The following is a 27,774-nucleotide window of genomic DNA, read 5'->3' on the forward strand; positions in this document are numbered from 1 at the left end:
AGTGTTCCACAGGGATCGGTGCTGGGGCCACTTTTGTTTGTCATTTATATAAATGATTTAGGTGAGAATATAGAGGTTGGAAGGTTATCTAAGATTACAAAGAGCCCTGGATCAATTGGGTTAATGAAGAGTGGCAGATGGGGTTTAATTTGGACAAATGCAAGGTATTGCATTTTGGGAAAACAAGTCAGGGCAGGACTTGTACAATTAAAAGTAGGGTCTTGGGTAGTTTTATTAGAACAGAGAGACCTAGGGTTCAGGTACACAGTTCTTTGAATTCTGCATCTATAGATATGGTAGTGAAGAAGGTGTTTCATATGCTTGCCTTCATTGCTCAGACCTTTAAGGATAGGAGTTGGAACATTATGTTGAGGTTGAACAGGATGTTGGTGAGATCACTTTTGGAGTACTGTGTCTGGTTGTGTTTGACCTCTTGTAGAAAGGATATTAACAAGGTGGAGAGGGTTCAGAAGAAATCTTATCAGGATGTTGCCAGGAATGGAGGGTTTGAGTTAAAAGGAGAGGCTGGACCAGCTAGACTTATTTTGTTGGAGGTTGAGAGGTAACCTTAAAAAGGATTTTAAAAACATATGGGGTATAGATTAGGCAAATGTCTTTTCCCTAGGGTGGGAGATTTCAAGACTAGGGGGCATATTTTTAAGGTGTGAGGAGAAAAATTAAAAAAGAATTGAGGGACTATTTTTTATTACACAGAGTGGTTCATGTGTAAAAAGAACTTGCAGAGGAAGTAGTGGATGCAGGTAAGGTTATAGTTACGATGTTTAATTTAGGTAAGTGCATTAAGAAATGTTTGGAGGGATATGGGCCAAGCGCAGGCAGGTGGGACTAGGTTAGTTTGGGATTATGGTCACCATGGACTGGTTGGACCGAAGGGTCTGTTTCCGTGCTGTATGATTTGATGACTGTCCTCGCGTTAATTAGGATAGCTGTAGTGTGAAGGGATTGGGAGGGCTAGAATTTTTAAATTGCATTCAGGAGAGCTTTTTGTGCAGGAATAGTCCTATTACAGATGGGGCAATGCTAGACCTAATCGTAGAGACTGAAGCCGGTCAATTGGTTGAGCATTTTGGAGATTGAAACTTAAGTAATGGTCACCAACTCATTGTGGAAAACAATCAGGATATTTCAGAAGTTAACCATTTAAATTGGGGGAAGGAAGATTTCAATATCAAAAGATGGGATCTGGCAACCATAAACTGGGAGTTGCAACTTGCAGGTAAGTCTACATTTGGAAAGTCTTTCAAAAGTAGTCCAGTAAGAATTCAGACTCAGCGTGTTCCTTGAAGAGTGAAAGGCAAAGGCAGCAAGTCAAGCGATCCCTGGATGTCAAGGGACTTTGAGGGTTGGATAAAGGGAGGAAGCATATAACAAGGTACAACACATTGAAATTGAAGTGGCCTTTCAAAAGTATAGAGTGTGTGAGGTTAATTGAGAAGGAAATTAGGAGGGTAAAGACGGGCCATGGGATCAAGGAAAACCCCAAAGTTTTGTATAAGTTAGAGGATTACCAGGGAAAGACTGGGACCTATTCCAGACCAAAGGGTGCGTGTGGAGCCAGTGAACATGAGTGAGGTCATAAATGAATACTTCTCATTTGTATCCACATGGTAGAAAACATTGTAGCCAGGGATTTCATTTGGGATAATGAAGTTCTGGAACATAAGATTAAGAAGGAGGAGGTGTCAGATTGTTTAGCAGTCACAAACGTCCCCAGGGCCGAATGAGATTTAACCCAGGCTATTAAGGGAGGCAGGAGAGGAGATAGATGGGGGTCTTGGCAGGGATAGTTAATACTTCACTGGCCACAAATGAAGCGTCAGATGACTGGAGGTTAAGTAATGTGGTTCCTTTGTTCAAGGACAGGATCAGGGATAGGCCAGGTAATGACAAATGAGTTAGTCTGATGTAAGGGGTAGGAAAATTATTGGAAAGATTTCTGAGGGATGGGATCAAACAATATTCGGAAAGGCAGGGATTGAGCAGGAACAGTCAGCATGGATTTGTTAGAGGGCAATCCAGTCTAATTTAATTGGGGTGTTTTGAAAAGGTGAGGAAATATATTGACAGGGGTAGTGCGGTTGATGTGGTTTACATGGACTTAAGTCATTCCTTTATCAAGTTCCCACCTGGAAGGCTGGTCTAAAAGTAAAGAGCCCATGGGATCCAAGGCAAGTTGGCAAACTGGATCCAAAACTGGCTTAGGGATGGGAGGTGAAGGATGATGGACGGTTGCTTTTGTAATTGGAAGCTTGTGACGACTGGTGTCCTACACAGATCAGTGCTAGCACCCTTACTGTTTGTTACGTACATTAACAACTTGGATGTGAATGCAGAAGGTGGACAGGTAATGAGTACAATTGATGCCAGTTAGTGTGCTGTTGGTGAGCTGGATGAGCTCAGCTACAGTTTGTTGAGCAGTTGTAAACTAAGCAGGTCAATGGCAGGCGAAATTTAATCCCAATAAGTGCAAAGTCATGCATCTTTGGAGGTTGATGAAGGGAAGGAAATATACAATAAATGGCCAGTCCTGAGGGGGCACTGAGGAACAAAGGGACCTTGATGTTCAAGGCTACAGATCCCTGAAGGTATCAGCACAGAAAGATGGTACTGAATAAGGCATACAGGATGCTTGCCTTCATTTGCCTCATTAGACATAGACTATAGCGGCAAGGAAGTCATGTTCCAACTTCATAAAACCAGGTCTTGGCCACCGGTGCAATACAACATGCAGTTCTGGTTGTTACACCATTGAAAAGATGTGTCTGCATTAGAGAGGGTGCAGAGGAGATTCACCAGCATGTTGCCTATGCTGAAAAATATCAGTTATGAGGAGAAACTGGACACGATGGGTTTTTCTCCTTCCCACAGTCAGCTCACTGGGACACACTCTCTCAGTCTGTGTAACTGGTGACAGCTCCATCCCACAGTCAGCTCACTGGGACACACTCTCTCAGTCTGTGTAACTGGTGACAGCTCCATCCCACAGTCAGCTCACTGGGACACACTCTCTCAGTCTGTGTAACTGGTGACAGCTCCTTCCCACAGTCAGCTCACTGGGACACACTCTCTCAGTCTGTGTAACTGGTGACAGCTCCTTCCCACAGTCAGCTCACTGGGACACACTCTCTCAGTCTGTGTAACTGGTGACAGCTCCATCCCACAGTCAGCTCACTGGGACACACTCTCTCAGTCTGTGTAACCGGTGACAGCTCCATCCCACAGTCAGCTCACCAAAACCTTTCGTTTGAATGTTCATATGTGTGCGCCTCAATATTTTTCCGGTCACACTGATATATCTTAAAACGTTTCCTGATGAAACTAGATTAACAATGTAGGAAATCTACCACCTCCTTATGGCTATATATTTTTAAGTTTCACATTTATGAACTGAATTTAAACATGACAAGGGCAGCACGGTGGCTCAATGGTTAGCACTCCTGCCTCACAGTGCAAGGGACTGGGGTTCAATTCCAGCCTCAGCACACAATGCTATTCAGCACCCCCCCCCCCATATCTATGCTGACCAACAAACACCAAACTGCATACATCCCATGTACTTGCACTTGGTCCACCCTGGTCACTTAACTACTGGCATCGTGGGCAGCACGGAGGCACAGTGCCAGAGAGCAGGGTTCAATTCCTGCCTCAGGTGACTGTGTGGAGTTTGCACATTCTCCCCATGTCTGTGTGAGTTTCCTCCCTCCCTCACTGACTGCACCCTCCCTCCCTCACTCACTCACTCACTGACCGGACCCACCAACACTCAGTGACCGGACCCTCCCAGACCCTCCCTCCCTCCATGACCAAACCCTCCCTCACTCACTCACCGGATCCTCCCTCCCCGACCGGACTATCCCTCACTCATTCACCGGACCTTTCCTCCCTCACCGACCGGACCCTCCCACACTCACTGACCAGACCCTCCCTCACCCACTGAACGGAACCTCCCTCCCTGATTGGACCATCCCGCACTCACTCACCGGACCCTCCCTCACTGGATCATCCCTCCCTCCCTAACTCACCCAGACGTGCACTCACAGACCAGACCCTCCCATCCACACTGACCGGACCTTCCCTTCCTCACTGATGGGACCCTCATCCCTCACTGACGGGACCCTCCCAGTCCCTCTCTCACTGACTGGACCCTGCCAGTCCCTTGGTCACTGACTGGACCCTCACTCACTCACCAGACCCTCCCTCTCTCAACGGTCTGGACCCTCCCTCCCTCACTGACCTGACCTACCATCACTCACTGACCGGACCCACCCTCCCTCGCTGACCGGACCCTCCCTCCCTCACTCACTGACCGGACCCACCATCACTCACTGATCAGACCCTCCCAGTCCCCCCCCTCATCCACTGACCGGACCCTCCCACCCTCACTGACCAGACCATCCCTCCCTCCATGACTGGACATTCCATCCCTCACTCAGTCACCAGATCCTTCATCTCCGACCGGTCCTTCCCTCCCTCACTGACTGGAATCTCCCTCCCTCACTGACCGCACCTGCCCAGTCCCTCCCTCACTGACTGGACCATCCCTCCCTCCATGACTGGATCTTCCATCCCTCACTCACTCACCAGATCCTCCCTCCCCTACTGGTCCATCCCTCACTCACTGACCGCACCCGCCCAGTCCCTCCCTCACTGACCAGACCCTCCCAACCCCTTCCTCACTGATCAGACCCTCACTCCTTCACTGACCAGACCCTCCCAGTCCATCCCTCACTGACCAGACCCTCCCTCACTCACTGACCGGACCCTCCTAAACCTTCCCTCACTGATCGAACCCTCACTCCTTCACTGACCAGACCCTCCCTCACTGACCGGACCCTCCCTCCCTCACTGGCTGGACCTTCCTATTCCCCCTCTCACTGACTGGACCCTCCCTCACTGACTGGACCCTCCTAGCCCCTCCTTTACTGATTGGACTCTCCCTCCCTCACTGGGAGGGTCTGGTCAGTGAAGGAGGGGCTGGGAGGATCCAGTCAGTGAGTGAGGGAGGGTCTGCTCTGTGAGTGAAGCTGGGTCCGGTCAGTGAGTGAGGGCGGGAGGGTCCAGTTAGTGTGGGAGGGAGGACCACTTGCAGTCTCCGGGGGGCGCTCTCTGTTCTCCCACTGGGCGAGGGGATGATTGGCATTCTACACTGGTTATGCTCTAGTTGTTTCCTTTTACTTCATGCACAGGATGATGGTGTAGCTGGCTAGACCCAGCATTTATTGCCCCATCCCTAATCTGCCCAGAGGACAATTGAGAGTCAGCCACTTTGCTGTGGGTCTGGAGTCACATATCAGCCAGACCAGGTAAGGATGGCAGATTTCCTTCCTTAAAGATCATTCATGAACATACAGGGAACAGCCCTTTTGCCTGATCTGGGGAGTTAGGAGAATTCATTCAGTCAGAACACCAGGGAGAGACAGTTCCCCGGCTCCGGGAGTGGAATTAGATTGGATTACTTACAGTGTGGAAACAGGCCCTTCGGCCCAACAAGTCCACACCGACCTACCGAAGCGCAACCACCCAGACCCATTCCCCTACATTTACCCCTTCACTTAACACTATGGGCAATTTAGCATGGCCAATTCAACTAACCTATACATTTTTGGACACGGGGAGAATGTGCAAACTCCACACAGTCAGTCGCCTGAGGCAGGAATTGAATCTCTGCGCCACCGTTCCATCCATTAGATTTAATCTTCAAGAATTAACCACATTACTGTGGCTCTGGAGCCATACCAAGGTCAGACAGCAGATTTCCTTCCCAAAAGCTCCCACATGGTGACTTGCAATCATATAAATAGTTATCATCATGCTATCTTTTAATTCCAGTTTAAAAAAAATCAAATTCAAACATCACCCATGGGATCAAACCCATGCCCCCAGAACATGAGCCTGTGATTCCAAACTACTAGTCCAGTAACAGTATCAGTTCTGCCTGGATTGAGTCATAGACTGCAGAAACAAGCCCTTTGGCCCAATCCATCCGTACCAACCAAAACTGAACACAATAATCTATTCAGCCTCTCCCTGTAGTTCAAATCCTCCAACCTTGGTAACATCCTTGTAAGTATTTTCTGAACCCTTTCAAGTTTCACAACATCTTTCCGATAGGAAGGAGACCAAAATTGCACCCAATATTCCAACAGTGGCCTAACCAATGTCCTGTACTCAATACTCTGACCAATAAAGGAAAGCATACCAAACGTCGCCTTCACTATCCTATCTACCTGTGACTCCACTTTCAAGGAGCTATGAACCTGCACTCCAAGGTCTCTTTGTTCAGCAACACTCCCCAGGACCTTACCATTAAGTGTCTAAGTCCTGCTAAGATTTGCTTTCCCAAAATGCAGCACCTGACATTTCTTCACTTTCCAGGACCTTGCCATTGAGTGGAGAAGTCCTGCCCTGATGTGTTTCCATTCAATCAACTAGTTGTTTTAAGACATTTCTGAGTATTGTCACTCCTTCCTGCTACGTACAGACCTCTGCTCCAAACCTCTGAGGCTCCATACAGATTCTCACCCCTCAGTGAGATTTCAAAAGTGAAAGCAAAAAAACGACCAGGCTATAATGCAGGGTCGTGATGTGGAGGATGATGCTTCAGACCAGACCAGACCCCCTCAAAATATATTCACAAGGTAGCCTGGGCACTAACGTTTTCTTACTTTAAAAGGTACATGCGAGGTGCTGGGTCCCAGTTGCAATGCGATTCCTCAAACTACTCGATGTGGAGTAAAACACAATTTATTCAAACCCTCCAGTTAAAATACACCAAAAGAAAGAGGAACATGGAATAATTTAACCCTACCGGAAAGCTTAACAGAATAATAGATTATTCTACTACTGAACAGTAACTGTTCCAATATCGTAACATCCCACAGACACACCATGGCAAAAAAGTGAGTTCAGAAAGCAGATTGTCTAACATGCAGTTCTCCAATCCAGGGAGAAAGAATAGCAAAAATACAATTCTGAGAGGGAGAGAGAGAGAGAGAGGATGCAGCTGGGAGAGATTCCCTGTCTTCCAGGGTCAACAGGGCTGTTTCTGCCATTATCTTCTCCGGTGCCTGGGTCAAAGCCAAGCGGTCCATCAAGCTTAAAGAACAGTGCCAGGACTGCAGAGGTTAGATGTGATCCATGAGCTGTGGGATCACTCAGTCCTTCAATCACTCCTTATGCTGTTTGGCCTGTTAGTAGCCCTGTTTGGTAGCTTTCCAGCTGCAATTCAATTGAGCAAACTACCGGTCTTGAAGTAAAACACATTTTATTCAAAACATTATAGTTAAAATACAACAACAGAAAGAAATAGTGATAACTTAACTCCCATTGGAAAATGTAACAGAATCATAAATTATTCAACTACGAAACAGCAACTGTTCCAGTATAGTAACATCCCATAACCACACTCTTGGCAAAGGCAAATTCAGTAAAATAGATTGTCTCATCTGCAATTCTCGAGTGCAGAAGGAAATAAAACATTCAGAAGATTCAGAGAGAGTGAGAGTGAGTAGCAGGGAGAGATGTACTGCAACTTCCAAATCCAGCTTCAAGATCCCAGCAACGGGTACCGAAAAACTAATACTAAAAGTCCTGATTCTATGGGAGCTTGACCCCACCCATTCAGACTGCTTCTATTGTTTGAACATTTTAAGAAAAACCCAAGGCCTCTCAAGCGGTTTATTGACTCTGTGTAGATTGATTGTCACCCCTTGTCTCAACCTTTCTTCACTAAAGACAAAATAGGACAGAAGTACACTTGGTAAAGCCATCATATCGTCACAGGCCACATGTGGCGTACAATATACACTTTTGGTCCCTATGATACCGAGGATGGGTAGGAAGGGGCGGTGGATCTTATGAGGAAGGGTTGGATAGGTTGGGCCAGTCTCCTTTTAGAGTTCAGCAGCAATTATTGAGACACACAAAAGATCCTGATGGGACTCAACCAGGTGGGTGCTGAGAGATTATTTCCCCTTTCCCCTTGACCAGAACCGGAAACAGTTCGTTTAAGTCAAGTGTTGAGCAAAAATATTTTTAAAATTCATTTATTCACTTGCAGGATGAGGTCAGCACTGGCTGGGACAGCATTTATTGCCCTATCTCTAATTGCCCAGAGGCAGTTAAGAGTCAACCATGGTGCTGTGGGTCTGGAGTCATGTGTAGTCCAGACTGGGTAAGGATGACAGTTTCCTTGCCTAAAGGACATTAGTGAACCAGATGGGCTTTGCCAACAATCGATTCTTAATTCCAGATTTTACTGTGTTCAAATGACACCATCTGCCGTGGTGGGATACAAACCCGGGGCCCCAGAACACTACTTGGGTCTCTGGCTTCACAGTCCAGCGATAATACCACCAGGCCATTGCCTTCCCTGAAAACGGTCGAGAGTCTGGATATTTCACAGGCCAGGGCAGATAAATCCATGACTAACGTGGAACTCCAAAATTTTTTTGGGGGGGGGGGGGTTTGGGAGGCAGCAGTGCTAACCGTGCCACCCTCGGCATATCCTTGGACACTATGGGCAATTTAGTACGGCCAATCCACATTGCCGTTCACATCTTTGGACTGTGGGAGGAAACCAGAGCATCCCGCACATTGACGCGGGGAGAAGTCGGTCGACTGAGGGTGAAATCGAACACAGGTGCCTGACACTGACCATTGCTTCTCATACTGACTAGTCTGCAGCCTTGATGTCAAAGGCAGTCAACGCTTGCATTTGTTTATTCATGCAGGTGGGTACGAGTGTCACTGGCTGGGCCAGGATTTATTAGCCATCCCTAGTTGCCCTTGAGAAGGTGGTAGCGAGCAGTAGGCAGAACCAATTCCATTCTGGAGGGAGCTCCAGGACAGTAAAGGAGCATTGCTACTGTGGCTCAGTGGTTAGCACTGCTGCTTCACAGCTCCAGGGACCCAGGTTTGATTCGTTGATACGCATTGAATCCACCATCCGTTGAACCCAGGTGCCAGGAACATGACCTGGGTCAACAGTCCACGATAACACTGCCAAAGCATTGCCTCCCCAGGGAGTTTCAGTGGCTCTGATTCAATTAACAGAAACAGAATATTAGCTTCCACCTTAGAGCACATGAACATCAGGAGAAACAGACTCCAACTTTCGGAATGAACAGCGTTCAGTCTGACGTAACTGACTGTACAGCCGCAATGACAGAATCCATCCCCAGCGGTCACTTGTGAATTTGCTGGTGTGTCAACAGGGTGGACAGCCGAGTGAATCCCTTCCTGCACTCGCAGCAGATGAATGGCTTCTCGCCGGTGTGTACCAGCTGGTGTCTCCGTAGGTGTTGTGACTGACTGAATCCCTTCCCGCACTCGGAGCAGGTGAACGGCCTCTCCCCGGTGTGAACCCGCTGGTGGGTCAGCAGGTTGAACGACGTTCTGAACCTCTTTGCACAGTGAGAGCAGATGAACCGTCTCTCCTCGGTGTGAATTCGCTGGTGGGCCCTCAGGTCCTTAGAGCTTTTGAAGCCGTCCCCGCAGTCAGAGCACTTGAAAGATCTCTCATTGGTATGACCTCCACGATGCTTCAGCAGGCTGGTCAACTGAGTGAACCCCTTCCCACACACGGAGCAGGGGAACGGCCTCTCCCTGGTGTGCACTCGCCGGTGTGTCATCAAGTTGGACGACTGAGTGAATCCCTTCCCACAGTCAGAGCAGATGAACGGCCTTTCCCCGGTGTGCACTCGCTGGTGTGTCAGCAGGTTAGAGGGATCACTGAATCCCTTCCCACACACGTGGCAGATGAATGGCTTCTCCCCGGTGTGAGTGCGCCGATGAATCTCTAGCTGCGATGAGCAATGGAACCCTTTCCCACACTCCCCACATCTCCGCAGTTTCTTCATGGCACACGTATCCTTTAGTTTCTCCAGTTTCAACAATCAGTAGAAGTTCCCTCTACCCCCAGAAAACATGGATATTCTCTTCTTGCAGTGGATGGTAAGACTTTTTTTTAAGTCTGTGTAACTGGAGAAATTTCTTTCCAGTCAGTTCACTGGCACACTCTTACTCAGGGGAGGCAGTGGTAACCCAGAAGCCCAGCTTAGTGCTCTGAGGACGCAGATTCAAATCCCACCACGGCAAACAGTGACACTATATTCAATGAAAATCTGGAAACTGGAAAATAAAACTGGTGTAATGGTGACCGTGATGGTTGTAACATTTCACTGAATTCGTTAATGTCCTTCAGGGCAACAATCTGCCATTCATATCTCCTCTGGCCTACTTGTGACTACAGACCCATGGCAATGGGGATGATCCTGAACAGTCCTTTCGACAATTAGGGATGGGAAGGAAACCCCAGCTTAGCCAGCAATCCCCCCACATCCAACGAATGAATGAACAAGTCTGTGTAACTGGTTGAAGATCTTTCCACAGTCAGTTCACTGGAACACTCTCCACTTGGGTGAGCGCCTGTATCGATGCTTTCCCAGCCAAACTAATGTTTGAAATCTTTGCCCAGTGAATAATATTTCTCCTTCCACCTTTCAAGGCTGACGATAGCCAGGTCCTGACAAATCGAGTGGCCTTGATGTCTCCTATTGAAACCCTGCAAAAACAGTTCACAACTGAGAGTATTGGATCGAAGTTCACAATTGATTGACATCTACACAACTTTCCCCCCAACTCTTTTATCCTGAGAACTTTGAATGGTTCCTCCCTGTCCTCCACCCCTCCTGGGGGATTACAGCACCAGTGTGACCTTCTAACTGGTGGCATGTTCTTCCTCTTCTTTGAGAAGACTGGCCATCTCAAACTTCCATTCAGGACAATCTTAAGTCATTCGTACAGTCACAGCAAGACACAGCATGAACACAGACCCTTCGGACCAGATATCCTAACCTAATCGAGTCCCACTTGCCAGCATTTGGCCCGTATCCTTTCCTAATCATGTTTCAATTCAGATCATTCACCATTCTGCCCTAACAGCACCCATGATCTCTCAAAAGCCTGCCCATCCTAACCATCTTTGCTGAAACATAAAAAATATGCCAGTACTGTCCACTACATAGCTAATGTTAGAAATTGCTGCAGAAATTCAGGAGAACAGAATTCTGAAGAAGCATCGCTGGACTCGGAACGTTAACGTTTCTCTCCAGAGCTGCTCCAGACCTGCGGAGATTCTCCAGTAGTTTCTGCTTTTGCTTCTGATTCCCAGTTGTTTGTTTTAGACGCTAATGGCATTCCCAACACTGATCCTCACACCATTCACGGTAAATGACGATCCAGATCATCAACAGCTATCTCCACAATTTTTATCCAAAAATAACCACTTGGAAATAACTCAGAGGTTTGCATCTCATTCTCTTGAAGCAAATGAAACCACAATGCATCCCAATTGCTGCACCGACCCTGCCTGTCCTTGGGTGGCCATTAGCACCTGGCTGGGCCCCAGCTATGCCTGGCAATATCAAACTGTCCCTCTTCAGTCCCTACACAGGCACCCTGCCCCAACGCTTCCACCAGTACATCAATGACAGCATCGGTGCAGAGTCCTGCACCCAGGCTGAACTGGAACAGTTTATCGACATCACCCACAACTTCCAACCCACCCTCAAATTCACTTGGTCCATCTCAGACACCTTCCTCCCATTTCTTGACCTCTCCATTTCCATCTCTGGTGACTGTCTCCAGACGGTCGTTTACTACAAACCCACAACTACCTGGACTACACCTCCTCCCACCTAGGATTCGGCAAAAACTCTACCCTGTTCTCTCAAGTCCACTCCTGAAGCTGCCTGGCTTGCTGCACTTGTTGGTGCCTCTGGGCTAACAGGCAGGTTTGCACCTTTCGAGGGGGGTGGGGTGTGTGTGCGTGTGTGTGGGAGATTACACCAGAGGAAGCTCGCAGAATGGTTGGAGGACCGCTAGGTCCTCAGAGTACAATCACGATTCCTACTGGCTCGCAGACCCGCCCATCATCTGAGGTGGGCGCCACCTCTTCCGGTTCCGGTGGAAGTGGTGGGTCAAAGAGCCAGAGGGAAGTACTCAGAGGTCAAGGAGTTGGAGGGGAAGGCTGGAAATTTCTTGGGAGGTCAGCAGATATCTTAGGGGAGCAGGGGGAAAGGGAATGGCTTCTTAAATGTGACCGATGAAAGTGAGTTTTTCATGACTATAGGAACAGGTCGCCATCTGGTGGACTGGAGGGGGCGGCCAAGACCCATGTGCCACCAGCACAATAGGTGGGCGGGGCTGTAGGGTCACCTGATCCCAAGCTTGGTCCCAGAGCCCAGGAGAGAGCTTCCTCACCTTCAATTGGGCACCTTCTCACTCTGCTCCTCCATACAGATACTGTCAGCATCTGTACAGAGAAGTCAGAGTTAACCGATCGTGACAAAGGCGTATGGTACATTTCCTCTATTGCTCAGAGCATCGACTGTAGGAATTGGGAGGTCAAGTTGTGGCTGTGCAGGATATTGGTTTGGGCCACTTTTAGAATATCACGTGCAATTCTGGTCTCCCTCTTACAGGAAGGATGGTGTGAAACTTGAAAGGGGGGAATTCACAAGGATATTGCCAGGTTCAGAGGTTTTAAGTTACAGGGAGAGGCTGAATAGAATAGAATCCCTACATTGTGGAAACAGGCCGCTTGGCCCAACAAGTCCATACCATCCTCCGAAGAGTAATCCACCCACACCTATTCCCAACATTTACCCCTGACTAATGCAGCTAACCTACACATTCCTGAACACTGGACAATTTATGGGTAAAAAATGAGGTCTGCAGATGCTGGAGATCACAGTTGAAAATGTGTTGCTGGTTAAAGCACAGCAGGTCAGGCAGCATCCAAGGAATAGGAAATTCGACGTTTTGGGCAGGGCTTATGCCCGAAACGTCGAATTTCCTATTCCTTGGATGCTGCCTGACCTGCTGTGCTTTAACCAGCAACACATTTTCAACACTGGACAATTTAGCATGGCCAACCCAACTAAGCTGCACATTTTTTTGGTTTGTGGGAGAAGATCGGAATACTGAGAGGAAACGCTTGTAGACACTGGGTGACTGTGGAAACTCCACACAGAAGTCATACAGTCATAGAGATGTACAGGACAGAAACAGACCCTTCGGTCCAACTCTAAAATTTGCTTTCCCAAAATGCAGCACCTCACATTTATCTGAATTAAACTCCATCTGCCACCCCTCAGCCCATTGGCCTATCTGGTCAAGATCCCATTGTAATCTTCGCTGTCCACTACATCTCCAATTTTGGTGTCATCTACAAACTTACTAATTGTACCCCTTATGCTCGCATCCAAATCATTTATATAAATGATGAAAAGTAGTGGACCCAGCACAGACCCTTGTGGCACTCCACTGGTCACAGACCTCCAGTCTGAAAAACAACTCTCCACCACCACCTTCTGTCTTCTACCCTTGAGCCAGTTCTGAATCCAAATGGCTAGTACTCCTTGTATTCCATGTGATCTAACGTTGCCAACCAGTCTCCAATGGGGAACCTTGTCAAACGCCTTACGGAAGTTCATATAGATCACATCTACTGCTCTGCCCTCATCTATCCTATTTTGTTACTTCTTCAAAAAGCTCAATCAGGTTTATGAGACATGATTTCCCACGCACAAAGCCATGCTGACTATCCCGAATCAGTCCTTGCCTTTCCAAATACATATACATCCTGTCCCTCAGGATTCCCACCGACGTCAGGCTCATTGGTATAGAGTGCCCTGGCTTGTCCTTACCACTATGTTAGCCAACCTCCAGTCTTCCAGCACCTCACCTGTGACTATCGATGATAGAAATATCTCAGCCAGAGGCCCAGCAATCACTTCTCTAGCTTCCCACAGAGTTCTGGGGTACACCTGATCAGGCCCTGGGGATTTATCCACTTATGTGTTTCAAAACATCCAACACCATCTCCTCTGTAATGTGGACATTTTTCAAGATGTCACCATCTATTTGCCTACATTCTATATCTTCCATGTCCTTTTCCACAGTAAATACGGATGCTAAATACTCGCTTAGTACCTACCCCAGCTCCTGCAGCTCCACACAAACGGCGCCTTGCTGATGTTTGAGGGGACCTTTTCTCTCCCTAGTTACCCTTTTGCCTTTAATGTATTTGTAAAAACCCTTTGGATTCTCCTTAACTATATTTGCCAAAGCTATCTTATGTTCCCTTTTTGCCCTCCTGATTTCCCTCTTAAGTATACTCCTACTGTCTTTACACTCTTCTAAGGATTCACTCGATCTATCCTGTCTATACCTGACATATGCTTCCTTCCTTTTCTTAACCAAACCCTCAATTTCTTTAGTCATCCAGCATTCCCTATACCTACCAGCCTTTCCTTTCACTCTCACAGGAATAAACTTTCTCTGGATTCTTGTTAACTCATTTCTGAAGGCTTCCCATTTTCCAGCCGTTCCTTTACCTGTAACTTCTGCTCCCAATTTGAACGTTCTTGCCTAATACCATCAAAATTGGCCTTTCTCCACTTTAGAACTTCAACTTTTAGATCTGGTCTATCCTCTTCCATCACTATTTTAAATCTATTAGAATTATGGTTGCTGGCCTCAAAGTGCTCCCCCCCACTGACACCTCAGTCACCTGCCCTGCCTTATTTCCCAAGAGTAAGTCAAGTTTTGCACCTTCTCTAGTAGGTACATCCACATACTGAATCAGAAAATTGTCTTGTACACACTTAAATTCCTCTCCATCTAAACCTTTAGCAGCATGGCAGTCCCAGTCTATGTTTGGAAAGTTAAAATCCCCTACCATAACCACCCTAATATTCTTACAGCTAGCTGAGATTGCCTTACAAATTTGTTTCTCAATTTCTCTCTGACTATTAGGGGGTCTCTAATACAATCCCAATAAGGTGATCATCCCTTTCTTATTTCTCAGTTCCACCTAAATAACTTTCCTGGATGTATTTCCGGGAATATCCTCCCTCAGCACAGCTGTAATGCTATCCCTTATCAAAAATGCCACTCCCACTCCTCTCTTGCCTCCCTTGCTATCTTTCATGTAGCATTTGTATCCTGGAACATTAAGCTGCCCGCCCTGCCCATCCCTGAGTTGAAACACGTGGTGCTGGAAAAACACAGCAGGCCAGGCAGCATCAGAGGAGCAGAGAATCGACGTTTCGGGCATAAGCCCTTCTTCAGGAATGAGGCTGGTGTGCCAAGCGGGCTGAGATAAAGGGTAGGCGGAGGGGCGTTGGGAATACGATAGGTGGAAGGAGGTGAGGGCGAGGGTGAGGGTGATAGGCCGGAGTGGGGGTGAGGATGGAGTGGTTGGGAAGAAGATTGCAGGTCAAGAGGGCGGTGCTGAATCTGGGGGTTGGGACTGGCATAAAGGTAGGGGCAGGGGAAATGAGCAAGCTGGAGAAATCTACATTCATCCCTTGTGGTTGGAGGGTTCCTAGGCGGAAGATGAGGTGCTCTTCCTCCCGGTGTCGTGTGGTCAGGGTCTGGCGATGGAGGAGGCCAAGGACCTGCATGTCCTTGACAGAGTGGGTGGGGGAGTTAAAGTGTTCAGCCACGGGGTGGTTGTGTTGGCTGGTGTGGGTGCCCCAGAGGTGTTCCCTGAAACGTTCCGCAAGTAGAGGAAGGTGCCGGGAGTGGAGGTTGGGTTGGTGGGGGGTGTGGACCTGAAGGGGGAGTCGCAGAGGGAGTGGTCTCTCCGGAACGCTGATAAGGGAGGGGAGAGAAATATATCCCTGGTAGTGGGGTCTGTTTGGAGGTGGCAGAAATGACGGAGGATGATACGATGTATCTGGAGGTTGGTGGGGTGGAAGGTGAGGACCAGTGGGGTTCTGTCCTGGTGGCGGTTGGAGGAGCGGGGTTCACGGGCGGAGGTACGGGAAGTGGAGGAGATGCGGTGGAGAGCATCGTCGATCATGTCTGAGGGGAAATTGCGGTCTTTGAAGGAGGCCATTTGGGTTGTTCGTTATTGGAATTGGTCCTCCTGGGAGCAGATGCGGCGGAGGTGAAGGAATTGGGAATACGGGATGGCGTTTTTACAGGGGGCAGGGTGGGAGTCAGTCAGTCAGTTTGTAGTAAATGTCTGTGTTGAGTCGGTCGCCCGAGATAGAAATCGAGAGGTCTAGGAAGAGAAGGGAGGAGTCTGAGACGGTCAGGTAAATTTGAGGTCGGGGTGGAAGATGTTAGTAAAGTGAATGAACTGTTCAACCTCCTCGTGAGCACGAGGTAGCGCCAATACAATCATCGATGTAGCAGAGGAAAAGGTGGGGGGTGGTGCCAGTTTCCGCAGCTACACAAGTGCCACTCCGCCTCCTCTCCTGCCTCCCTTTCTATCCCCTAATGCGATCTTTTGGAACCCGATGTACCCATCATTGCTTAAAGCCACTCTCAATACCAGAAACTTGGCTGTTCGTGCTACGTTCTCCTGAGAATCCATCACCCCCTATATTTTCCAAAACAGCCACAGAAGACTCATGTACTAACTGCCTATCTCCCTTACCTATCCTGGAGTTAACCCATCTATGTGACTGTATCTGCAACTTTCCCCATTCCTATAACTGCCATCCATCACATCCCCTTGCTCTTGTAAATTTCTCAATGCTTCCTTCTCTCCAACCGATACATTCGATCTGATAAGATCCGCAACCAACAGCATTTATTGTAGATATAATCTGCAGTAACACATAAACTCTCCCTAAAATTTGCAGCACCCAAGCTCTCAGATATAAACTTCACCACAGTCACACTTTACCAAGCTTTCACTCACTCAAACACACACAATCACAGTCTCATGGACGCACATGCATGAAAGTTTATGGAGTGAATTTGTATCTGCAGAATTATATTTGACAACACATTCTATTTTGCTCAATAAATGCACAGTCTGCACTCAATTATTACATATAATATATTGTAAATTCCACTTTGGAAACAGAACAGTCTGACTCAAGATTGGGACACAGACAGATTAGATTAGATTTCGTACAGTATGGAAACAGGCCCTTCAGCCCAACAGGTCTATAACCGACCCTCCAAAGAGTAACCCACCCATACCCATTCCCCAACTCTTTATTTACCTTTGACTAATGCACCTAACACTATGGACAATTTACCATAGCCAATTCACCCTGACCTGCGCATCTTTGGATTGTGGGAGGAAACCCAAGCACCCGGAGGAAACCCACGCAAACACGGGGAGAATGTGCAAACTCCACAGAGACAGACTGCATTTAATGCATTGTCTGAGATGAGATGTCACTTTTTGTTATAAAATCTTAAGTTATGGCGGGAATGTATCTTAAAAGTAGTTCTCCTGATGAAGGGCTTATGCTCGAAACGTCGAATTCTCTATTCCTGAGATGCTGCCTAACCTGCTGTGCTTTGACCAGCAACACATTTGCAGCTGTGATCTCCAGCATCTGCAGACCTCATTTTTTACTGGAATTTACAGATGAATGAAACGAAACTTGCAACCCATTCTAAAAGATGAAAGACTTCACAATCCAGGTTTGGTCAATACAGAGCAACCTTGATTATTTGAGCGACACGGGTGGGGAGCATTTTGATGGGATAACTGAATGCGAGCCAAGCATCGGCACCTCGCAATCTTGCTCAGGTAACCGAGGTTCTTCTGTCTACCACCGCATGACCCCTGTAATCTTCTGCTATAAATTCTGCGTCTTATGATCTTAACCTCCATTATCACTTGATGAAGCAGCAGCGCTCTGAAAGCTGGTGCTTCCAAATAAGCCTGTTGGACTGTAACCTGGTGTTGAAAATGTGTTGCTGGAAAAGTGCAGCATCCAAGGAGCAGGAGAATCGACGTTTCGGGCATGAACCCTTCTTCAGGAATGAGGGCTCATGCCTGAAACGTCGACTCTCCTGCTCCTTGGATGCTGCCTGACCTGCTGTGCTTTTCCAGCAACACATTTTCAGCTCTGATCTCCAGCATCTGCAGACCTCACTTTCTCCTGTAACCTGGTATTGTGTGATTTTTTTATTAAACTTTGCAAACTGCTGGCACCTCCACATCATGAAGATTCCCAAGATCCAGCAGTCGGTGAGCCAGGGACTCTTGTGCAATGCTTTCCCCCAGCCCCACACTCTGGTCTCTGACCTCCGCCTGGACAATGGCTCGGGGCTGCACGACTGCGCAGCCGCCGGCCCGGTCACGTGCCCAGCGCCGGCCGCCGGCCGCGTTACCACGGCAACCCGCCGCCATCTTGCGGGCGGTCCCTCCCTCCCCCCCCACCGGACCAGTGCGCGCTTGCGCCGCCATCTCACTGCCCCGGGCTCCGCCGGCGGCGGGAGACGCCTGTCGCGGTCAGCTTTCGGTGCTCAAGAGGCCGCGGGGCAGGGACCGCCCTCGTCTCAACACACACACACACCCCCAGACGGAGAGAGGGAGGTTTTCCGAAGGGGGAGGAGGAGGAGGACGACAGGATGGCGCTCGGGCCGCAAGATGGCGGCCGGTTGCCACGGTAACGGGGCCGATCTTTTTTCGCATCGCGGAAGGAAAAGCCACCCTCGCCGTTTACCTTGGAGGAGCTCCTCCCACTGACCCGCCGGTATTTTTGTTCTTGTTTCCCTTTTCCCCGCCGCGTCTTCCCCTCCAACCTCCACCTTCGTCTCTCCAAACCGTCGCCGGCTCCGCGAGGCGGCCGGAAGAGGCGGGGATTGGGGGGAGCGGGAGAGAGTGACAGCTGCCTGCGCCAATGGGACACCCCGGGCACCGTCCCGCCTGTCACAATGGAAGCTGCAACCAATCAGGGAGCGTCCTCCGCGAGACAGCCGTAAGAGGCGGGGATTTGGGGGAGAGTGACAGCTGCCTGCGCCAATGGGACACCCGGGCAGCGTCCCGGCTGTCACAATGGCAGCTGCAACCAATCAGGGTTGTTGTTGTATCTTAGCATCCACGCCCCCCACAGGGTGGGACCAAGCCATTTGACCCAACTGGTTCTGGATCAGAGTGGGGCTGGAAAAGCACAGCAGGTCAGGCAGCAGCAGTAATCAGGAATAGGAGCAGGGTACCTGCAGTGTGGGGAGATAAGTGAGAGGAGAAAGTTGCATAGAGTACAATAGGTGAGTGGAGGAGGGGATGGAGGTGATAGGTCAGAGGGAGGGTGGAGTGGACAGGTGGAAAGGGAGATAGGCAGCGGGGCAAGTCATGGGGACAGTGCCGAGCTGGAAACCTTCGCATAAACCAAGTCATCCGCCGACATTTCCGCCACCTCCAAACGAACCTCACCACCAGGGACATATTTCCCTCCCCACCCCTTTCTGCCTTCCGCAAAGACCGTTCCCTCCGTGACTACCTGGTCAGGTCCACGCCCACCCACAACCCACCCTCCCATCCTGGCACCTTCCCCTGCCACCACAGGAACTGCAAAGCCTGCGCCCACACCTCCTCCCTCACCTCCATCCAAGGCCCTAAAGGAGCCTTCCACATCCATCAAAATTTTACCTCCACATCCACCAATATCATTTATTGTATCCGTTGCTCCTCTACATTGGGGAGACTAGATGCCTCCTAGCACAGCGCTTTAGGGAACACCTCTGGGACACCTGCACCAATCAACCACACCGCCCTGTGACCCAACATTTCAACTCCTCCTCCCACTCAGCCAAGGACATGGAGGTCCTGGGCCTCCTTCACCAGCGCTCCCTCACCACCCAATACCTGGAGGAAGAACGCCTCATCTTCCGCCTCGGAACACTTTAACCCCAGGGCATCAAGGTGGACTTCAACAGTTTCCTCATTTCCCTTTCCCCCACCTCACCCCAGTTCCAAACCAGCCACATTTGATCCAACAGGTCTAAAGTGACTCTACAAAGTGTACCCCACCCAAACTCATTCCCCTGCCCTATTTCTCTGCATTTACCCCTGACCAACACACCTCTGAGCACATGGCCAATTCACCCTCAACTGCACTGTTAACTCGAAAAAAAAATCTCTGAGCACATTAAAATTTTAATATTAAAACTTACTTTATTTCGATTAAGCCAGCTAAAGATCAATAGTCTATAGTCTAGAGTTTCAGTCAAGATATCCCTGTTTGGACTAATGAGAGATCTCAGATTTTTAGCAGCATGTTGTATAACCCTTATGTGCATAACAATTTTGTATTTTTTCATTTCCCACAATATAAGTGTTTCCACCTCTAATTAATAGCCCCATAATAAAAAATTGGATGATTAATATATTTTAGTCTTGTTCTCACAGATCAAAGACAAGGCTATTGTTTTAAAATGTTTCTTCATCTTTTTGCGTCAAAGCAGATAAAGCTAAACATTTATTCAGTATTCTATTCCTTTGAAGGTCTGCTTTCCCAGACAAAATAAAGTTATGCCAAAAGTCTCACATTCTTTATTTCATTCTCATGGTCACTGTGACTTCCATTTTAAACTCGTCAGACAAATTATTATTGCGAGATGGAGATATAAAATGGAGGCTTTCAATCGTTGATTCCCCAATCTTTGGATTGTGAGTGGAAACCCCACACAGACATGGGGGCGGAGAATGTGCAAATTCCACACAGGCAGTCACCCAAGAGCAGAATTGATCACTGCCCTGAATATTTTATATGTACAGGGCCCGAGTATCAGAGCCCTGTAGAAGAGTCAGAGGGATGACTGCTTTACACACGAGAATCTCTAGATTCCTCAGGGACCCTCCCAGTGGGGAGCCAACACCAGAAATGGGCTGCATCTGGGTTCAACCAGTTGTCTGCAAGCAAAATGCAAACTATTTGGAGAATCTCAATTGTGATTTGAACCAAACCATCTACAAGATTCAAGAGCAGCACCAAACCATCTACAAGATTCAAGAGCAGCTTCTTCCCCGCGTTTATCAGAGTTTTGAATGAACCTCTCTGATGTTAATGTTGATCTCTCTCACTGCACCTTCTCAGTGGCTGTAACACCATTTCCTGATACTTTAAACAGGGTAAGAATGGGGTATGATCTACCTGTACAGCACAAGGCAACTGGTTTCTCTGAGCCTTATATGCATGAGAGGGAGTAAATCAAATCCTTGAATCTATACACAGTGTGGAAGGAGGCCATTTGGCCCATCAAGGCCATACAGCCCCTCTGAAGAGCACCCCACCCAAACCCATCCCTATAACCCTGCATTTCCCATGGCTAAACCACTAAGCCTTCATACCCTTCTACATAACATGCACTTTTAGAATGGCCAAGCCACCTGACCTGTACATCTTTGGATTGTGGGAGGAAACCAGAGCATCTGGTGGGAACCTACACAGTTGCTCAAGGCTGGGATCGAACCCAGGTCCTTGGCGCCGTGAGGCAGCAGTCAGTGCTAACCACTGAGCTACCATGCTCCGTTGTAAGGCCTTATTGTCTGCTGACTTTGATATGTAGCTGTTTGAAGTAAAAGGTGGAGTTGGAGAATGGGAGCACAGACTGTCATGTCTATGGTGTTGGAAATGTGCATCAGGAAAGAAATGGTGAGCAATGTCCTCACCTGGAAAGGATTGAGCAGGTCCCCAAATAGAGGCAAGAACACACACCCAGAGAGGGCCTCAGGGCTGGATAGGGTCTCAAGGAGGGTGTGGGGAAGGATTTCAGAGTAAATACTCTGGCTACAAGAGCAGGTCAGAGGCTGGGAATCCTGCAGAAAGTAGCTCACCTCTGGACTCTCCCTGAGTAACCAGTCTCAGCATTAAACTACAATTCAGTAGTGTGATGGAATACTCCCCATCGCTTGGATGGGTGCAGCTCGATACCATCTTTGTCAGTGCAGACCCCCCGCCCGCCTCCCATCCCAACCTTGATTAGCACACAACACTCAGTCCCTCCACCACTGACACACAGTGGCAGCAGCATGTAGCATCTGCAAAAACTCCAGCAGCAACTCTCCAAAGTTCCTACCACAGTACCTGCTCCCCTTACCATCTTGGAAGGATGAGGTGCAGCAGATGCAAGGGGGAACACCACCTCCTGCAAGTTCTCCTCTGAGCCCCCCAACACACAGACATGCCATCCCAGTTGGGAACGAAATGAGCCATTCCTTCAGTGTTGCTGGGGTCAGACTCCTGGGACTGCCTCCCGAGCAGAACACTTTGGGGTGCCCAGACATAAAATTGGAGTGGGGGGGGGGGGGGGGTGAGTGCGGTGGTTGTAGAAGGCAGCTCACCACCACATGCCCGACAGGGTGGCACACTGGCTCAGTGGTTAGCCTTACTGCCTCACAGCGTCAGGGACCCTCGTTTGATTCCAGTCACAGGCGACTGTCCGTGAGGAGTTTGCACATTCTCCGTGCGTCTGTGTGGTTTTCTCCGGGTGCTTCGGTTTCATCTCTTCACAAAAGATTATGGTATTAGTCAGCCCTTACCAATCATCTCTCGGACCTGAACAGAGTGCAGAATACCAAACATTTTCCCCAGTTACAATGTACTTGTTAACTATCTTCTAACTGGGCCATTATCTCTTTCAGAAACTAAACAGAGAAAAACACCGCTTATGTGAAGTTACATGAGTGAAACTCACACGGGTCAAATAGTAAACAAATCTCACAGTCCAGCTGCAGTAATCAGTAAAACATCCTTTATTCTTTTATTAAGTGCAGGTACAATTTCTAACTTATTTAGAGCATGTTGACCTTGCATTTTTTACTAAGATTTCCCAACTTAAAAGACAATAGGACTGACACCTCTTAATGATGAAAGCAGACCAGACAGACACTCTTAATCCGACCAGGAGTAGCAGCCAGCATTAAACACATACAGGCACAGAGACAGTGATGTACAGCAGGGAAACAGACCCTTCAGTTCAGACTGTCCATGCCGACCAGATATCCCAACCCAATCTAGTCCCACCTGCCAGCACCCGGCCCATATCCCTCCAAACCCTTCCGATTCATACACCCATCCAAATGCCTCATAAATGTTGCAAATTGTACCAGCCTTCACCACTTCCTCTGGCAGCTCATTCCACACATGTACCACCCTCTGTGTGAAAAGGTTGCTCCTTAGGTCTCTATTACATCTTTCCCCTCTCACCCTAAACCTATGCCCTCTAGTTCTGGACTCCCCAACCCCAGGGAAAAGACTTTGCCTATTTATCCTATCCACGTCCCTCATGATTTTGTAAACTCTATAAGGTCACCCCTCAGCCTCCGACACTCCAGGGAAAACAGCCCCAGCCTGTTCAGCCTCTCCCTGTAGCTCAGATCCTCCAACTCTGGCAACATCCTTGTAAATCTTTTCTGAACCCTTTCAAGTTTCACAACATCTTTCCGATAGGAAGGAGACCAGAATTGCACGCAATATTCCAACAGTGGCCTAACCAATGTCCTGTACAGCCGCAATATGACCTCCCAGCTCCTGTACTCCATACTCTGACCAATAAAGGAAAGCATGCCAAGCACCTTCTTCACTATCCTATCTACCTGCGACTCTACTTTCAAGAAACTATGAACCTGCACTCCAAGGTCTCTTTGTTCAGCAACACTCCCTAGGACCTTATCATTAAGTGTATAAGTCCTGCTAAGATTTCCCAAAATGCAGCACCTCACATTTATCTGAATTAAACTCCATCTACCACTTCTCAACCCATTGGCCCATCTGATCAAATCCTGTTGTAATCTGAGGTAACCCTCTTCACTGTCCAGTACACATCGAATTTTGGTGTCATCTGTAAACTTATTAACTGTACCCCTTATGCTGTCATCCAAATATTTTATATAAACAATTAAAAGTAGTGGACCCAGCATCGATCCTTGTGGCACTCCATTGGTCACAGGCCTCCAGTCTGAAAAACAACCCTCCACCACCACCCTCTGTCTTCTATCTTTGAGCCAGTTCTGTATCCAAATGGCTAGTTCTCCCTGTATTCAGTGAGACCTAATGTTGTTAACCAGTCTCTCATGGGGAACCTTTTCTAAAGCCTTACTGAAGTCCATATAGATCACATCTACCGCTCTGCCCTCATCAATCTTCTTTGTTACTTCTTCAAAACACTCAATCAAGTTTGTGAGACATGATTTCCCACGCACAAAACCATGTTCACTATCCCGAATCAGTCCTTGCCTTTTCAAATACATGTACATCCTGTCCGTCAGGATTGCCTCCAACAACTTGCCCACCACTGACGTTGGGCTCACTGGTCTATAGTTCCCTGGCTTGTCCTTACCGCCCTTCTTAAACAGTGGCACCACGTTAGCCAACCTCCAGTCTTCCGGCACCTCACCTGTGAATATCTCAGCAAGAGGCCCAGCAATCACTTCTCTAGCTTCCCACAGAGTTCTAGGGTACACCTGATCATCCTGAGGATATATCCACTTGTGTTTCAAGATATCCAGCACTTCCTCCTCTGTAATATGGACATTTTGCAAGATGTCACCATCTATTTCCCTACAGTCTGTATCTTCCATATCCTTTTCCACAGTAAATACTGATGCTAAATACTCATTTAATATCTCCCCCATCTCCTGCAGCTCCACACAAAGGGTGCTTTGCTGATCTTTGAGGGACCCGATTCTCTCCCTAGTTACCCTTTTGTTCTTAAATGTATTTGTAAAAACCCTTTGGATTCTCCTTAACTTTATTTGCCAAAGCTCTCTCATGTCCTCTTTTTGCCCTCCTGATTTCCCTCTCAAGTATAAGTATACTCCTACTGTCTTTATACTCTAAGGATTCACTCGATCTATCTGTCTATACCTGACATATGCTTCCTTCCTTTTCTGAACCAAACCCCAGAACGTTTCAGGGAACACCTCAAGGACACCTGGACCAACCAACCCAACCACCCTGTGACTCAACACATTAACTCTCCCTCCCACTCCACCAAGGACATGCAGGTCCTTGGACTCCTCCACCGGCAGAACATAACAACACGACGGCTGGAGGAGGAGCGCCTCATCTTCCGCCTGGGAACCCTCCAATCACAAGGGATGAACTCAGATTTCTCCAAATTCCTCATTTCCCCTCCCCCCCCCCCCACCTTGTCTCAGTCAAATCCCTCGAACTCAACACTGCCTTCCTAACCTGCAATCTTCTTCCTGACCTCTCCGCCCCCACAACCACTTCAGCCTATCACCATCACCTTGACCTCCTTCCACCTATCACATCTCCATCGCCCCTTCCCCAAGTCCCTCCTCCCTACCTTTTATCTTAGCCTGCTGGACACACTTTCCTCATTCCTGATGAAGGACTCATGCCCAAAACGTCGATTCTCCTGCTCTTTGGATGCTGCCTGACCTGCTGCACTTTTCCAGCAACACATTTTTCAGCTCTGATCTCCAGCATCTGCAGTCCTCACTTTTTCCTTTCACCCTGACAGGAATATACTTTCTCTGGATTCTGGTTATCTCATTTCTGAAGGCTTCCCATTTTCCAGCCGTCCCTTTACCTGCGAACATCTGCCTCCAATCAGCTTTTGAAAGTTCTTGCCTAATACCGTCAAAATTGGCCTTTCTCCACTTTAGAACTTCAACTTTTAGATCTGGTCTATTCTTTTCCATCACTATTTTAAATCTATTAGAATTATGGTAGCTGGCCCAAAATGCTCCCCCCACTGACACCTCAGTCACCTGCCCTGCCTTATTTCCCAAGAGTAGGACAAGTTTTGCACCTTCTCTAGTAGGTACATCCACATACTGAATCAGAAAATTGTCTTGTACACACTTAAATTCCTCTCCATCTAAACCTTTAGCAGCATGGCAGTCCCAGTCTATGTTTGGAAAGTTAAAATCCCCTACCATAACCACCCTAATTCTTACAGATAGCTGAGATCTCCTTACAAATTTGTTTCTTAATTTCCCCCTGACTATTAGGAGGTCTATAATACAATCCCAATAAGGTGATCATCCCTTTCTTATTTCTCAGTTCCATCCAAATCACTTCCCTGGATGTATTTCTGGGAATATCCTCCCTCAGTACAGCTGTAATGCTATCCCTTATCAAAAATGCCACTCCCCCTCCTCTCTTGCCTCCCTTTCTGTCCTTCCTGTAGCATTTGTATCCTGGAACATTAAGCTGCCAGTCCTGCCCATCCCTGAGCCATGTTTCTGTAAATGCTATGATATCCCAGTCCCATGTTTCTAACCACATCCTGAGTTCATCTGCCTTCCCTGTTAGGCCCCTTGCATTGAAATAAATGCAGTTTAATTTATTAGTCCTACCTTGGTCTCTGCTTTGACCCTGCCTGCCCTGACCGTTTGACTCACTTCTGTTCTCAACTGTACCAGTCTCAGATTGATCTCTTTCCTCACTATCTCCCTGGGTTCCCCCCCCCCAACCTTACTGGTTTAAATCCTCCCGAGCAGCTCTCGCAAATCTCCCTGCCAGTATATTAATCCCCTTCCAATTTAGGTGCAATCCGTCCTTCTTGTACAGGTCACTTCTACCCCAAAAGAGATTCCAATGATCCAAAAATGTGAATCCTTCTCCCATACACCAGCTCCTCAGCCTTGCATTCATCTGCTCTATCCTCCTATTCCTGCCCTCACTAACTCGTAGCACTGGGAGTAATCTAGATATTACTACTCTTGAGGACCTCCTATTAAAATTCCTGCCTAACTCTCTGTAATGTACCTTCAGACTCTCAACCTTGTCCCTTCCTATGCTGTTGATTCCAATGTGGACAATGACCTCCTGCTGGCCCCTCTCGCCAGTGAAAGCATTCTGCACCTTCTCGGGAGACATCCTTGATCCTGGCACCAGAAAAGCATCATACCATTCTGATTTTTCACTGCTGGTCACAGAAACATCTGTCTGTATTTCAGACTGGAGAGTCCCCTAGTGCAACCCGACGTACCCCTCATTGAAATGTTTTAACCCATCTCCTGACTCCCAGGACAGAAGCCCCCTTAAACCTTTGTGTACTGTAGTTAAAACAATGTAACACCATAGTAATGGAATTTTAACAACTGTGTATGAAAAGGGGAGTGTAAGAAGTGCATTTCAGGATTTATTGCCACGTCAAACTTGTGCTACTTGCAGTTTCTGAATAAAGAGATTAATTTTACCACTCACCAATTTTGGTCGTTATTTGAACCCAATCCCACAGGCTGTTGAATGATTTTATTCATCTGAACTGAAATACAGAGACTCCAGAAGAGGATGAATCGTCCAGGTAATACTGTGTCAAAGAAACAGAATAAAAACAGTTTTGTTGCCAAGTTACCACGGTATTGACAGATTTTTAGGGTTAAGGAGAGCAGGCAGGAACATGACATTGAGTCTGCGAGGAGGTCAGCTGTGACTGAATCAAATGGCGGAGCAGGCTTGAGGGGCTGAGTGGTCTCCTCCTGTTTCTAGTTCTAATGTAATATATAAGGTGAGGTATTGGAGTGTGATTGTGATATTAAATCAGGCTCCATGGGCAGAGGGAGAGGGGATATAAAAGCTAGCCTCCGTATCCTGGGCAATTTTAGAATGGCCAATCCACCTAACATGCATGTCTTTGGACTGTGGGAGGAAACCAGAGCAGCTGGAGGGATAACATGCAAAATCCACACAGATAGTCGCTCGAGGCTGGAATTGAACCCGGGTCCCCAGTGCCGTAAGGCAGCAGTACTAACTACTGAGCTACCATGCTCTGTTAAGTGAGGGCTCCTGGTCTGCTGACTTTGATGTGTAGCTGTTTGAAGTAAAAGGTGGAGTTGGAGAATGGGAGCACACACCTTCATGTCTGTGGTGTTGGAAATGTGCATCAGGAAAGAAATGGTGAGCAATGTCCTCACCTGGAAAGGATTGAGCAGGTCCCCAAATAGAGGCAAGAACACACACCCAGAGGGGGCCTCAGGGCTGGACAGGGTCTCAAGGAGGGTGT

General features: G+C 48.0%; 1 protein-coding gene across 7 annotated transcripts in view; it reads right to left on the bottom strand.

Annotated features, from left to right (window-relative positions):
• Positions 1–7,184: 7,184 nt before the first annotated feature.
• LOC132828668 (zinc finger protein 239-like) overlaps positions 7,185–27,774 on the bottom strand; it is a 55,202-nt gene continuing 34,612 nt past the window's right edge. For 6 of the 7 annotated variants that reach the window (XM_060845729.1, XM_060845727.1, XM_060845728.1 and 3 more), the window contains 2 exons: positions 26,976–27,081; positions 7,185–10,585 (listed from right to left, as the gene is read on the bottom strand). In XM_060845729.1, coding sequence (XP_060701712.1) covers positions 9,207–9,881 — 675 coding nt within the window. In that variant the 5' untranslated portion in view covers positions 9,882–10,585; positions 26,976–27,081 and the 3' untranslated portion in view covers positions 7,185–9,206. Of the gene's footprint in view, positions 10,586–18,515; positions 18,629–26,975; positions 27,082–27,774 lie in introns of those variants that run through there. The other variant, XM_060845726.1, reaches the window with a different exon arrangement.

This window comes from Hemiscyllium ocellatum, chromosome 27 (assembly GCF_020745735.1).
Source record: "Hemiscyllium ocellatum isolate sHemOce1 chromosome 27, sHemOce1.pat.X.cur, whole genome shotgun sequence".
In the NCBI taxonomy this organism is placed as follows: Eukaryota; Metazoa; Chordata; class Chondrichthyes; order Orectolobiformes; family Hemiscylliidae; genus Hemiscyllium; species Hemiscyllium ocellatum.